General features: G+C 39.2%; 1 protein-coding gene across 1 annotated transcript in view; it reads right to left on the bottom strand.

Moving 5' to 3' along the window:
• Window positions 1–824: 824 nt before the first annotated feature.
• LOC129646202 (collagen alpha-1(I) chain-like) overlaps window positions 825–16,161 on the bottom strand; it is a 61,964-nt gene continuing 46,627 nt past the window's right edge. The window contains exon 2 of the mRNA XM_055572058.1: window positions 825–954. Within this exon, the coding sequence (XP_055428033.1) occupies window positions 893–954 (62 nt within the window). The 3' untranslated portion in view covers window positions 825–892. The remainder of the gene's footprint in view (window positions 955–16,161) is intronic.

Below are 16,161 nucleotides of genomic sequence, written 5' to 3'. Positions count from 1 at the left end.
CAATTCTTTTCAACCCAATGGACCAGGCTTCTCTGTCCACGGGATTCTCCAGGCAAGAATACTGCCATGGGTTGCCATGCCCTCCTTGAGAAGAATGATAAGGGTTATGAAAGCACAAGGGGAGAGGGAGCTAATTAAAAATAGTGAGAAGAACTGCCCTGGTATTTCTGTGAATACCTAAAAACGTGCTGTGATCATCAAATTATTTAGTTCTATTTGTTCATCAGAGAAAAAAAGTCTATTAACGGAGGAGCCCCTGCAGTTTATGGGGTCGCTAAGAGTCAGACACGACTGAGCGACTTCACTTTCACTTTTCACTTTCATGCATTGGAGAAGGAAATGGCAACCCACTCCAGTGTTCTTGCCTGGAGAATCCCAGGGACGGGGGAGCCTGGTGGGCTGCCATCTATGGGGTCGCACAGAGTCGGACACGACTGAAGCGACTTAGCAGCAGCAGCAGCAGCAGCATGCTATATCTTCACTGATTGATTCTGATTTTGTTATCCATTTAATATCACTCAAAACTTAACATTCAAAAAACTAAGATTATGGCATCTGGTCCCATCACTTCATGGCAAACAGAGGGGAAGAAGTAGAAACAGTGATAGATTTTCTTTTCTTGGGCTCCAAAATCACTGCAGACAGTGACTGCAGTCATGTAATTAAAAGACAATTGCTCCTTGGAAGGAAAGCTGTGAAAAACCTAGACGGGTATTAAAAAGCCGAGACATCACTTTTCCAACAAAGGTCCATATAGTCAAAGCAATCATTTTTCCAGTAGTCATGTACAGATGTGAGAGCTTGACCATAAAGAAGGCTGAGCACTGAAGAAGTAATGCTTTTGAATTGTGGTGCTGGAGAAGACGCAAAAGTCCCTTGAACAGCAAGGAAATCAGGCCTGAATATTCACCAGAAGGACTGATGCTGAAGCTGAAGCTCCAATACTTTGGCCACCTGATGTGAGGAAAGATGGAGGGCAGGAGGAGAAGGGGGCAACAGAAGATGAGATGGTTAGGTAGCATCACTGACTCAACAGACAGAAGTTTGAGCAAACTCCAGGAAATAGTCAAGGACAGAGAAGCCTGGTGTGCTGCAGTCCATAGGGTCATAAAGAGTCAGACACGACTGAGCAACTGAACAACAATAAGCCCTTAACCAACCAAATCACGAATGCCCTGCACATTTGCAAATTCAGTGATCAATTCACAGTCCTCAGGTTGTTTGACATTTTATCAGTTTACGACACATTCAGGGGGTTCCCTGGTAGCTCAGCTGGTAAAGAGCCCACCTGCAATGCAGGAGACCCTGGTTTGATTCCTGGGTCAGGAAGATCTGCTGGAGAAGGGATAGGCTACCCACTCCAGTATTCTTGGGCTTTCCAGGTAGCTCAGACCTTAAAGAATCCACCTGTAATGTAGGAGACCTGGGTTCAATCCCTGGGTTAGAAAGATCCCCTGAAGAAGGGAACAGCTACTGACTCCAGTATTCTGGCCTGGAGAATTCCATGGACAGAGGAGCCTGGGAGGTTACAGTCCATAGGGTTGCAAAGTGTTAGTCACTCAGTCATGTCTGACTCTTTGTGATGCTATGAACTATATAGCCCACTAGGCTCCTCTGTCCAAGTAATTCTCCAGGCAAAAATATTGGAGTGGGTAGCCATTATCTTCTCCAGGGGATCTTCCTGACCCAGGGATTAAAACCAGGTCTCCCGCATTGCAGGCAGATTCTTTACCATCTGAGCACCAGGGAAGCCTATGACACATTTAGGAAATCCTCATTCTTAAAAATTATAATTCATTGGCTTGTAGGACACCACATTCCCTTATTTCTACTGTAAGGGTTAACCTTTCATAGACTTTGAAAATATTCAAGTGCTCCAAGGCTCAAACTTTGTACCTCTTCCCTTTATGCACTCATTTGCAGGATAATCCCATGCAGGTTCTTGGCTTTAAGCACTTTTCATACACCAACAACTTACCTATATATTAAATTACACACACTCAATAATTTACCTGAACTTCAAACTCATGCAGACCTGCTTATTCCACATAAACCTCTATCAAGTTGTCCACAAGCAAATTCCAAATTATTCTTTATCCCCAATTACTTGCCCATTTAACTAAACGTAAATTCCATTCGTCTAGTTGTTCAAGCTAAAAACTTAGGAGTCATCATTAGGGTCTCCATCTCTTTTTGCCTTCTACTAATAGACTTACAAATCCTATTTACTCTATTTTCAAATCATACCAGGATCTGATCATATCTCACCAATTTCATTCTAATTCAAGCAGGTCTTTTACCTGGAATGCCTTGGTTTCCCAAGGAACATTCTCTCTCATCTCCTAACCCCCTCAGTCTGTTCTCCCCATAGTAACGAGAGTGATTCTTTAAAACATGAACATCAGATCATACCTCTCCTCTGCTCACAATTCTCTGATGATTCCCCATTTCTTTCAAAGTAAAAACTAAAATCCTTATGACTAAGGCCATAAAGTCCAAGGTCTACCAAACCCCTGCAAATGTCTACAGACCTTCAATCTTCCACATTTCTCTCCTTCACTTAACATGCCAAGCATCTTTATGCTATTCACCCTTTGAGTATTTGCATCTGCTATTCCTTCTATTTGGAGCACTCTTTTCCCAGGTTTTCCCAGGAGTCCCCACATCAGCCTCTGAGAAGGAAGGCCTCCTCTGAGAGGTCTTCCATGACTGCCCTATAGAAAAGCCTAGCAACCCATCCCCCATCTTGCTTTATTTACTTTAATGTATTTTTTTCCATAGCACACATACCCACCTAATATGCATTTGAGTATTTGTCTATTTTCACACCCAAATAAAAGCCTCAGAACCAGATATATTTGTTTTATTTACTATGATAATCTCAAGGCCTATTATGTAGCAGGTGTTCATAAATATCTGAATATTTAGATGAAGCAGTGAATAAAGTATTTTTTAATACTAACTATGTGCCAGGTTACTGTACTGGGTGCTGAAATAGGAAATTAAGTATTTCACTCTGAAATTTTCTATGTAACTCAGGGTTCTTAGTTGTAAATAACAGGAACCAAGCTGGTGTAACTTTTTTAAAAAGGAAGTTATTGGCATGGTCAAGGAGAGTTTTCCAGTCTGAATGGGGAAAGAGAGGCAGAGAGCAAGAGGTACTTCCCTCTGCTTAGGTTTCTATATAGGAGATGAATAATTTCTCAAAAGACCATACTAAGTAAGAACGTCCCCAAGTACAAGTTCAATGTCTGTCCAAGGCACATTTTCCCAAATGTTTCTTATCTACCTACCAATACCAAGAAAGTGATCAAACAAAATATTAATACATATCTAAATAAAAGTTCATATTTTTTAAATATGAAATTTCATATTTTTTAAATATGAAATACTGATACCCTCCAGATATATGTGCTGTGCTGTGCTTAGTCACTTAGTCATGTCCAACTCTTTGTGACCCCATGGACTGCAGCCTGCCAGGCTCCTCTGTCCATGAGAATTCTCCAGGCCAGAATACTAGAGTGGGTTGCCATGCCTTCCTCCACGGGATCTTCCAAACCCAGGGATGAACCCAGGTCTCCTGCACTGCAGGCAGATTCTTTACCAACTTAGCCACCAGGGAACCCCAGATATAATATATTATACTCTATTTGTCATTCTCTGATTTCCATTTTTACAAGAAATGGACCAGGTATAATTTATGGAAGATTTTCTTTTTCTTTCTCTTCTTCATTAGTAACAAAATCTCAGAAGTATAATTTCCAGATTCTCTTGGAGAAACATGAACATATGATGTGTCCCAGATGGCACTTTCCAATCTTTTATGCACAAAAATGAAGCCTTCGCTGTGAAGAACAGTGGGCATTTCCAACTCTGTTGAAAGCATAATGACACATATCTGTCCTTCTAGATTCACAAACAGAAAGCTCTCAATGTCAAAATGACAAGTCAACTTCCCACCTTTCCATTCAGTTTTCCATCAAAATACTAATTTTTTTTCCTATTTGGTTGCACATTATTTCATAATTGGTCAACTATCACGATTGCTGAAAGTAATAAAAAGTAGTACAAAGTGCACAGAAAGAACATTTCCCTTCAACACAGCAAAATAAAAAGTTGTTTCTTGAATTTCATGATATATTCTTTGCCAGCTTCTCATCTGACCCTGTCGACTCAAGAAACATGTATGAAAAAAAAAAGAAATATGTATGAAAGGCAATTTTCTCATCTACTTACATAATCTCCTCAATATTCACTTTTGCATGTGAAATCACAGTAAGTTCATGAAGTGCCTTCTCTTAAACTTACATACAAATAATAAAAATCAGCCCATATCAAAATCATCAGTCTCACTCCAAATGCAATTATGTGAAGTAATTGGTTTGAGTCACCCACATCTAAGTCAAAGATCAAGAGAATATAAACTGAAGACAGAAAAGTCAGACATTAGCAGTGGAGAGAAAGAGAATGAGAGCTTAACTATATATATACACAAGCATTACCCTGTATTTGTGTATGTATATATGTGCATGTGAATTTGAACGGGTCTATATGTCAGATGGTGATTGCAGCCATGAAATTAAAAGACTCTTACTCCTTGGAAGGAAAGTTATGACCAACCTAGACAGCATATTGAAAAGCAGAGACATTACTGTGTCAACAAAGGTCCGTCTAGTCAAGGCTATGGTTTTTCCAGTGGTCATGTATGGATGTGACAGTTGGACTATAAAGAAAGCTGAGCACTGAAGAATTGATGCTTTTGAACTGAGGTGTTGGAGAAGACTCTTGCGAGTGCCTTGGAATGCAAGGAGATCCAACCAGTCCATCCTAAATGAGATCAGTCCTGGGTGTTCATTGGAAGGACTGATGTTGAAGCTGAAACTCCAATACTTTGGCCACCAGATGAGAAGAGCTGACTCATTTGAAAAGACTCTGATGCTGGGAAAGATTGAGGGCAGGAGGAGAAGGGGACGACAGAGGATGAGATAGTTGGATGGCATCACCGACTCAATGGACATGAGTTTGAGTAAACTCTGGGAGTTGGTGATGGACAGGAAGGCCTGGCGTGCTGTGGTTCATGGGGTCACAAGGAGTCAGACACGACTGAGCGACTGAACTGAACTGAATTGATATGTCTGTGTACCTTTTGGCCTGAGCAAAAAAAAGGAGACTATGTATACGTGTGTCCACCATGCAAGAGAAAGAAAATGTATGTGTTTATCTACCTGAGCATGAATGTCTGTTTGTGCCCGAGGAAGCAAATGTATATGGGAGGCAAGGAAAGAATGGTATACATGTGTGGCAGAATAAATGAGTATGTGTGAGTATGTGAGTGTGTGTGATAGGCAGGAAGAACTAGAATCTTTTCATTTCCTTATATACTGTGTAATAGAAATATTTTCCTAAAATCATGAAAGCACAGATAAAACTTTTTTACATAAGGGCAGGTACCTTCAAATGTCTAAATTAATAGAAATTAGATGTGAAGAATATCCTAAAACAATCTAGTGGAAAGACATGAAAAATTCAGTCATTTTAAACATTACCACTTTATAAGCTAACAGAGTGCTATTTTCCTTTCCGTTTAAAATAACCCTATATAATGAACTAATTTTTCCTTCACTTAATGGCTCTTTAAATCCGTATTACAATTGATTAATGTCTCTTGATTAAACATCACTTTATTTTAAATTAGGGTTTAACAGATAAATTATTTCTGAATGGTCACAATTAAATCCCTTGGTAGTATGTTAGCGTTTTATACGTAAACATAAAATGCACCCTTGCCAGAAATATTTCAACGTTTGAAACTGGGTACCACGTAGCACTGATGCAGTATGCTGGGTTATAACTGAATTTTGATTAGCCCAGCACGCTTCAGGTCAGTTCACTCTGCCTTGCTCCCCAGGGCTGACTGGAAGGGGACATACACACACAGGCCAATGAAAAAGATAGAAATGTTTCATCTTCAACTCTGGCCTCATGTTTGTCAGGTCTCAAACATCCCGAGATAAACCCGGAAGAACATCAAACTCATCCAGGGGAACTGCTCTTCCCCAAAATTTCAGTTCTTCAGTAGATGAAAGGTAACAAAGGTAGGTTTCCTTTTTAGAACTCAGCTACTATTTCAGTGCGTTTTCTGCCAGCATCTCATACACACACTACATAACTATATGCACATTTATAAATACACGCACACACGTGTAAAAATTGTCTCCATGATCTAATGTCATCTAATGCCACATTGTTTTATTTTTCTCAATCAAATAAAGCCTAGTTCCAAGTAGGTATTTACTAACAATATTTGTTATTTCATACTTCTTCCTGCCCTGGTCTTATAAGAGCACCAAGAAATTCAGCCAATTTATGGATGGGCTTACTCCTTGGAAGGAAAGTTATGACCAACGTAGACAGCATATTAAAAAGCAGAGACATTACTTTGCCAACAAAGGTCTATCTAGTCAAGGCTATGGTTTTTCCATTAGTCATGTATGGATGTGAATTGAACCATAAAGAAAGCTGAGCACTGAAAAATTGATGCTTTTGAACTGTGGTGTTGGAGAAGACTCTTGAGAGTCCCTTGGACTGCAAGGAGATCCAACCAGTCCATCCTAAAGGTCAGTCCTAAGTGTTCATTGGAAGGACTGATGTTGAAGCTAAAACTCCAATACTTTGGCCACCTCATGCGAAGAGCTGACTCATTTGAAAAGACCCTGATTCTGGGAAAGATTGAAGGTGGGAGGAGGAGGGGATGACAGAGGATGAGATGGTTGGATGGCATCACTGGCTTGATGGACATGAGTTTGAGTAAACTCCGGGAATTGGTGATGGACAGGGAGGCCTGGCATGCTGCAATTCATGGGGTTGCAAAGAGTCTGACATGACTGAGTGACTGAACTGAACTGAAATGAAGGCTTTCATTCTATGTGCACACTACTGAGATGCTGGTGTCTAAACTACAGACTTTCCTGTGGCTATGTAGGGGCTGCAGAATCTGCCTGCGATGCAGGAAACCACGGTTTGATCCCTGGGTTGGGAAGTTCCTCTGGAGAAGGGAATGGCAACCCACTCTAGTATTCTTGCCTGGAGAATTCCATGGACAGAGAAGCCTGGTGGGCTTCAGTCCATGGGGTTGCAAAGAGTTGGCCATGACTGAGCGACTAACACACACACACATAAATCTCAAAGAGAAAGGCAGGTGAGCTGCACTCCCTCCATGCCAGTGTAGATCCTGGCATCTCTAAGTGCCTAAAACACAATGGCCTCCCTCGTGATACCACTTCCCCCTCCACCACATCATCTAGCCATCACCCAGCAAGGTCTTATCACCTCTGAGGATTTCCCCCATGGGAGCAAGAGTGGACCCCTGTCACTTTCCTTTCTGTTTCATAACCCATAACTCTAAGGTGGGACCCTTCAGATTCTTTCAGGTCTCAAAAGCTCATTCTCTCTTGGGCAACCTAACTTAATGCTCTCTCTGAGGGTAAAATCCAAAGGTTCTTTAGTAGTCCCCCTGTAAAGGAGAAATATGAGATGCTCAGACGCTTTTCAAAAAATAATTTTGGCCTCCCCTTCCCGGGAAAAAATGGAAAATAGGAATGTTTTGTCAACAGCAGCCAAAATTTCTGAGATTCTATTAATCTACTATTTTTGCCTGTGTTTACAGATGTATGGATACTCTGTAGTATACTAATTGTACTGTTTTCAAATTAACAATTAGACATGTTGCTTCAGGTACTTATCCTGAAAATGTATCTAGAGGTTAAGGAAAAACGTACTGAAAATATTTTTTTAAGTGTAACTAGCATATTGTTGAAAACAAGTTTACTTCATGTCTCTAGACTTTTCAAACATCCTGAGAGAATAAATACCTGTATATGTATGTGAATGTGTGTAAGTATGTTTATATATCACTCAAAATTTTCCACTAATGTGTTTTCCTGAGGTGCAAGAGCTATGTTATAAAAACTTTGATATTTTTCTATAATATTTACTTAAAGTATCTTTTCCACTTTACTATGTAGCTTTGATTTTGTTAATGAGAATTAACATGCAGAAAGCTTCACCAAGATTTTCAAGTATATCTGTATAAAGTTACACAGGGTATTGGCATAACTCTTAATCTCTTTGGACTGTAGTCACTGTCTTTTCATTATTCTTAAATGTATTTATTTGTGTTTTTCTCACTCACTCCTTTTTACTCCATTGACTAAACATTTATTTCATTGTTTAAGTCTTAGATTCACCAATGCTACTATTTCCCTGCTTTCTGACATTAAATTCTATGTTTTTATTTATTAGTAATTTATTTTTATTGAATAATTTCAGTTTATTATTGTCTCTGCTTCAGGACTTTTTCCCCTCCCAAATATCTAGAGTTAAATGTTTCACTCATATATGTTCAAAATTTCTTAGGTTTTATGAAATTATCTATAAATATGTTTTTGGCTCACAGCATAACTGATGCACAATTTTCTTTTTTAATTACTTTCTTAAAAGTCTGTAGTTGTGTTTTTAATTTTTTCTTTGATATAGGGGAATGTTTTCTTATTCTGTGAATATTTTAAGTTTGGAAAAGAGTTTTGTGAATTGAGGGGGGGTCTCCATCTAAATGGCACCCCACTCCAGTACTCTTGCCTGGAAAATCCCATGGATGGAGGAGCCTGATAGGCTGCAGCCATGGGGTCGCTAAGAGTCAGACACGACTGAGCGACTTCACTTTCACTTTTCACTTTCATGCATTGGAGAGGAAATGGAAACCCACTCCAGTGTTCTTGCCTGGAGAATCCCAGGGACGGGGGAGCCTGGTGGGCTGCAGTCTATGGGGTCGCACAGGGTCGGACACGACTGAAGTGACTTAGTAGCAGCAGCAGCAGCTCCATCTAAAATATTAAAACCTTAATGATATGATTAGCCATTGATAAGCCTCAATTTATTACCCCATGTCTCTTTTCCATATTTCTAACCTAGAAATTGGGCTTCCCACATGGTGTTAGTGGTAAAGAACCTCCTGTCAATGCAGGAGATATGAGAGACTTGGGTTTTGATCACTGGGTCAGGAAGATTCCCCTGGAGGAGGGAATGGCAACCCACTCCAGTATTCTTGCCTGGAGAATCCCATGGACAGAGGAGCCAAAGCGTCAGACTCGACTGAAGCAACTTAGCAGGCGCGCAACCTAGAAATAAATACAAAATTTCCTATTTGTGCACTTCAGTCCAATCTATCAAAACAAATAGAAGATCTTAAACAGAACTTTTAGCACAAGATTTCTACATTTTTTTTTCTTTTTCACTCAAAGTACTTATTGAATGAAAGACTGTTCATCTTTGCTGGAAGCTCCTGCATGGTGCCATAACTGGCGAGTAGATCCAACTCCAGCTCGTCAGAGAATACCATTCTCACCCCCTGGAACACCCTCCTTCTTTTTCCATCTATCGTTTAAAGCAATGACCACAAGCTGAGTCATTTGGGGTAATTAATAAGATCCTCATGGGATAATTGGGGTAATTAATTAGATTAATAAAATTTGGGGTAATTTAATGCCATTTAATATTAGAAATCTTCATGTTAATCATTTAAAATATCCTGTTAGGTTTTTGTGTTTCCTCCACCAAAGAAGAATGGGGAGTTTAGGAGGGTGAACAGGGTTAAGACCACTGAGAAAATAAGCAAAGTCTCCAACTCAGTGGCCAGTTATTTTTACATCTTATACCCCTTGACTTAAAAACCACTCTAAAAACAATACTCTTGTCAAATGACTTCTACTTTTTGTGAGAACATGTCACAGCTTCACACATGATTCTTCAGTCCCCTGACAGAGATAGAAATAAAGAGCAATTTTAACATGTCATTCCTTAACCAGGAATTTTATTAAGATATACTTTAGCTGAGATAGACTAAATGACAACTTGTTTTCCCCCTGGGTATGTGTCAGATAAGCTAGCCTTCTCAGATCAGCCGTAACTATAGTTCTTATAGAATATGATTAATGATATATTCCAAGCAGAAGTCCCCAAGGAAAACATCTTCTCTTAATTCTTACTATCCTAATGAAATGGCATAGTTCATAATTCATTAATCTGACGGGAGTGACAAAACAGACTGCAAGGAAAAAACAGTGCCTCTATTGTGTCCAAAGAGATGAAGCTGAGATAATTCATCACTGATAACATATGCTCAAAATTCACTATGTTCTGCTGAATAATACAGGTTTCCTGTAGAAAAATAACAGCAGTACACATATTAAATTCCTCTTTTTGAGGAAAATGGTCACCTCCAAAGAAGCCTATATGATTCTATTAAGTAATTAATATTCTGGGTTGCCATGAAAGAAAATTTCCTAAACAATGGATTTATGAAATGCATATTATATGCTTTCCCAATGACTAAGCAGTAAAGAATCCGCCGGCAATGCAGGAAATGTGGGTTCCATCCTTGAGTCGAGAAGATCCCCTGTAAAAAGGAAGTGGCAACCCACTCCAATACTCTTGCCTGGACAATCCCACGGACAGAGGAGCTGAGGGCTATAATCCATGGGGTCACAGAAGAGCTGGAGATGACTGAGTAAACAACAACAAATGAGTTAAATAAAAATTGACCGAGCACAGTGATTCACTAAGGACAGTGTAGGAGGGTGGGTCAATACGATTTTGTCCTTCTCCGTCTTTCTTATGTCCCTTCCTCAAAGAGGATTGCCTGTCACTCCTGTTAATCATGTATCTTCCAAGTGTGAGGCCATTGCATGATTCATAGTTATTAAGAGATCTGGATACCAGTTTATTCAAAACTAGCTTTTCAATAAAGGCAACAGACTACCATGGAAAACCACTTTCTTTTGGCACTGTACTTTAAAGTCCAAAAATAGCATAGAGATATTGATGGAAATCAAAATAGTCTGTCTCATTCAGGCAGACATATAGAACAGACTGACAGACATGGTGGGGAGCAGGGAGGAAGGAGAGGGAGGAATAAATGGATCGAGTAACATGGAAACATATTCTGTCTCATTAGTGTAATCCTAATTAGCAGCAGCAGCAACATAGACATTGGTGGAGTCCTGTACTCATGGAAGGTACCATTCTTAAGTCTTGAAGGATATTTGTGTTCTGAATGTCATTTCTACCTACTGAACCCAACTTTTGTAGTTTTTTTAACTTTAATCAATAATTGAAGCTCACAAGTGAATACCACATGGCTATTAATATACAACAGAGTGCTAGACACCTTCTCCTGAAGTAAGAGCCCAAAGATCCCAAATCATTAATCCTTAAAAAGATCAGGTCATTGGAATATGTTTTCCATTCTAAATGATTATTCTCTTGCACACAAAAATAAACACATCAAAATAGGAATTCTAGACTTCTAGGAGCAAACCATCTATTATCTATAAAGCGTGACACCAATCTTAGACTTTTGGTAAAAAGTTTCTGAGAAAAGGACTGTGAAGTTTTGTGGTTACATAATGTTAGAAGTTGCAAGAGGAAAAAGCAAGTTCTAGCCTGTATATGGAAAATTTCCTCTACAGATGGGTTCTCTCCATTTGGGAAGGGGAAAAAAAAAAGACAATAAAAATAATCTAGTGTTCAAGAGCTCAAAATTCACAGTGAATCAAAAGATAACTGTGCACTGGTCATAAAGCCCTAGCCAAAGAAGTATTTCAATTTACTAACGTTGACTTCATAAGAGAGATAAAGTAGTTGAGGTAACGAGAGTAAAACCCATTCTTCTGCCTGGATCTTGTCCCCACAAATCAAATTCTTCAGTTACCATAGAATACTGGATACAACTGCAATGCTCCATTGCACGGCTGCAGGGCAAGCCTCACAAATAGGTGAATTTTAATTACAGATAAAAGGGGCTTCTCTTGTAGCTCCATCTGTAGAGAATCTGCCTGCAGTGCAGGAGACCCAGGTTTGATCCCTTGGTTGGGAGGACCCCCTGGAGAAGGAAATGGCAAACCATTCCAGTATCCTTGCATGGAAAATCCCATGAACAGAGGAGCCTGGTGGGCTGCAGTCCATGGGGTCCCAAAGAGTCGGGCCCGACTGAGCAACTAACACTTCACAATTACAGATAAAAAGATGAGGGACTTGCTAATTACAGATAAAAAGATGAGGGACTACACCTTTTATACCTGACTATCTTGTCTAGGCCACCCAAAGCCGCAAAGGTGAGTTCAATTTTTAACTACTTCTTAGCTTTTTGTCAAAATTGGTTCACTATCAAGTATGTCTGTAACATTTTTCTTAACACTCCTTTCTCCTTGTAACACGCCTTTCTCTTTGTTCCCATTGTTTCTCTTTGTACTGAATTATCCTGACTAGGGCGATTTTTCTTGCAGTTTTCACTCTTTATCTTGTCTCTTCTTCCCTAAACCAATATGCAGACTCAAAGACCTTCCTATATCAATCACAAAAATAGCCTGCCAGTCCTCTTCTCAAATAATGGTCCCAAATATTTGCAAATTAAATGGTTTTCAATTAATTTTAAATCTAGTATTAGTTAGGAAGCCTTTGGTTGCAAGTAACTGAAACTCCAACTCCAACTTCTTAAGCAACGGAAGTTATTAATAAAAGTTACTGCAGCAAGAATTATTTTCTACAAAGAAAAGTTATTGCTTTCTGGGACCAAAAACCCCAGGGACAGAATTTGGCTTTATCCAGAAGCTGAACAATATCACTAATACTGTGTTTACACCAGCACTTTAGGGTGTTGTACTCACTCTAAGGCTTGATCTGATATTCAGAGGATCTGCAGTACCTCCTAAAGCTACAGCTTCAATTACTTCCAGTAGGAAAGTCAGAGTCTGTTTCCAGTAGCTCAGTTAAAATGCCAGTACCCAATCCAGTTGTTCATGCCTGCACCATGAGAGGATCACTAATAAAAATAATGATAACAATGTGGCTAATGGGATGGGAAACACTGATTGTTTAAGCTAATCAAGGCCCTTTTTGGAAGCTGATGTAGAGCTCTACTTTGGTCTATGTTAATCAAACTTTATGGTTAGGGAACTAGGGGCACTGTGTTTGGAAGAGAGAAGAGTCAACCAACAAATGTTGACTCTAAAATTAAATCTTTCATAGTTATCAAGTTCTTCTTATCCTACACAGAACAGCATGACAGTCTCTGTCAGTTCAGTTCAATTCAGTTGCTCAGTCATGTCCGACTCTGCAACCCTATGGACTGCAGCACATCAGGCCTCCCTGTCCATCACCAATTCCCGGAGCTTACTCAAACTCATGTCCATTGAGTCAGTGATACCATCCAACCATCTCATCCTCTGTCATCCCCTTCTCCTCCTGTCTTCAATCTTTCCCAGTATCAGGGTCTTTTCAAATGAGTCAGCTCTTTGCATCAGGTGGCCAAAGTATTGAAGTTTCAGCTTCAGCATCATTTCTTCCAATGAATATTCAGGACTGATTTCCTTTAGGATGGACTGGTTGTATCTCCTCACAGTCCAAGGGACTCTCAAAAATCTTCTCCAACACCACAGTCCAAAAGCATCAATTCTTCAGCACTCAGCTTTCTTTATAGTCCAACTCTCACATCTATACATGACTACTGGAAAAACCATAGCCTTGACTAGATGGACCTTTGTTGGCAAAGTAATGTCTCTGCTTTTGAATATGCTGTCTAGGTTGGTTATAACTTTCCTTCCAAGGGGCAAGCATCTTTTAATTTCATGTCTGCAGTCACTATCTGCAGTGATTTTGGAGCTCCAAAAAATAAAGTCTGTCACTGTTTCCACTGTTTCCCCATCTATTTCCCATGAAGTGATGGGACCGGATGCCATGATCTTCATTTTCTGAATGTTGAACTTTAAGCCAACTTTTTCACTCTCCTCTTTCACTTTCATCAAGAGGCTCTTTAGTTCTTCTTCACTTTCTGCCATAAGGGTGGTGTCATCTGCATATCTAAGGTTATTGATAGTTCTCCTTGATTCCAGCTTGTGCTTCATCCAGCCCAGCATTTCTCATGATGTACTCTGCATATAAGTTAAATAAGCAGGGTGACAATACACAGGGCTTGACGTACTCCTTTCCCTATTTGGAACCAGTCTGTTGTACCACAGACAGTCTCCATACCATAGGTGAAATATGAATAGTGATATCAGTGAAACACAAACATACAGAGTATAAATGATGAGTATGTGTTTGCTAAACAATACACTTGAGAATCACAAGGTGAGAAGAAAATACAGTTTATGCATCAGATTTAAGCAAGTTTCACATTTAGAGAAACTGATTGTGACCACAGACCCATATTTTGCTTTTTGTTATTGTTTTTATATTCTTTTTTTTCACTACTAAAGAACCATACATTTTGAATGACATTTGGAAAGGACATTCGGTTCTCTAATACCCTAATTGTGATTTTACAATTTTATTGGAGGATATAAAATAAAAGTTAAAAAATATGACTTTTAAGTAGGGTGGTCATCCATGCTGGTTTACCCAGAAGAATCCTGGTTTATGCCTTTTCCCTGGGTAACTATTAATAATACCCACTTTTATCCTCCATATGTCCTGCTCTGGATAATAAATTATATAGTCAGTTTAATTTTAAATAAAAGTCAAACATCTATATTATATTCTAAAGAAATCTGGGACAAGAAAACTACCTAATTAAATAACAGTAAAGTTAAATAGGCATTCTTTGTGGGAGTTAAAAAAAGAAAAAAGACTTCAATTTATCATGTTGTTAGAAATACAGCATCACTTCTAAAGTCTGAAAGGAAACTCATTTTCAGCCACAACTGCTGTGCTTTAGGGATCTGGATTAAAACTCATCATTATCTTTCTATTAATATCCTTCCCCAGACCAGTCAGTGGTCATATGGTATTTACAGACGCTGGACACTGAGCTGTCTTGAATGGCCTTTGTATTGCAATACAATCAGATTATGCTTAATCTAAATGCTGTGTGTCCTTTATAGGACAGACAAATCCTAATCCCCCATTTACAAAAGCAAAGCCAGTCCAGTCTCTGATGGTTAGCTATTCATTTTTTCCTCTTTAAAAAAAAAAAAAAATTGAAGTGATGGAAGTTAAAATAAATTTTAAATTCACTAGTTTAAATTAGTCTAAAAATAAGTATTTGGAAGTTTTGAGCATCAGTTCAAGCGCTGTTTTGCTAGCCTAACATATGTTATTACAAAAACACAATTCTTTTCCTTCTAAAGAATGTAGATTAAAAAAATAAACTACTCCTACTATTCTAAAACAATAAAGAAAGCTTAAAACGCATCTTATTTCCTCTTCTAAATCACATGAGAGTTAATCTTGAAGCTCAGATTAGTTAGCCATACTTTATCAGTTAAACGGTAATGATGTTTTAAAGCAGAAGTCCCCACAAGATGACTCACCAAACCATTCTGAAATGAGCCCTTTGCCATTTTATTACACTGTAGTCCAGTCCTGCCTTCCCAGGAGCCTTTTGAGATCTGCTGTCATTTTCAAGGAAGTGCAGGGGAGCGGGGGATAAAGTGCAACTGAAGGCGACATTCCGTCCCTTCCTTAACGCACGGCTTTCACCATCTGCCAGCCCAACTTTCTTTTTTTTCACTTCTTTTTTTTCATCCCCTTCCTCCCTGGATCCCAGAATTCACTGTCAAAATCCCGATGCCATCTCCTCTCACAGCTTTGTGAGACTTCAGTGAGACTACATTTGGGGGAACGTTCCTTTCTAAATTTTACCTTGTCTCTGTGAGTCAGTCACATGACCTGGAAATGCGAGCCTAAAGTTAGTAAAGGATAGGTAGATAAAGAAGTAACTGAAGTACAAAACCCAGCTATCCAAAAGGTAGCTACCACCCTCACATATGACAGAGTTTGGAGTTTGGAATTGTCTCACAGGAATAGAGTTCAATGTTTAAATTAATATGGGAATAATGTTTTCTAAAGGCATTAGGAAGGGAAAGAGTGTTTCCACCAAGGCTGATAGCACACTAGCTCTTAAAATGCAACTCTGTGAAGCCACAAATATAACAACAAAACAGGCAAGGGCTTTGATGTACTCCTGGGTTTTCTTCAGGGTTGGATGTGAAAGACAGGCTTGTTAACAACAACAAAAAGATGGCATTTCAACTCTAACTTGATGACTGATTTCACTCCTGCTAAAATACTCAGACATCCATTCCCCAGCCCCATCCATCTCTACGA

The sequence above is a fragment of the Bubalus kerabau genome, chromosome 3 (genome assembly GCF_029407905.1).
Source record: "Bubalus kerabau isolate K-KA32 ecotype Philippines breed swamp buffalo chromosome 3, PCC_UOA_SB_1v2, whole genome shotgun sequence".
NCBI lineage: Eukaryota > Metazoa > Chordata > Mammalia > Artiodactyla > Bovidae > Bubalus > Bubalus kerabau.
This window is presented reverse-complemented; position numbering and strand designations above follow the sequence as displayed.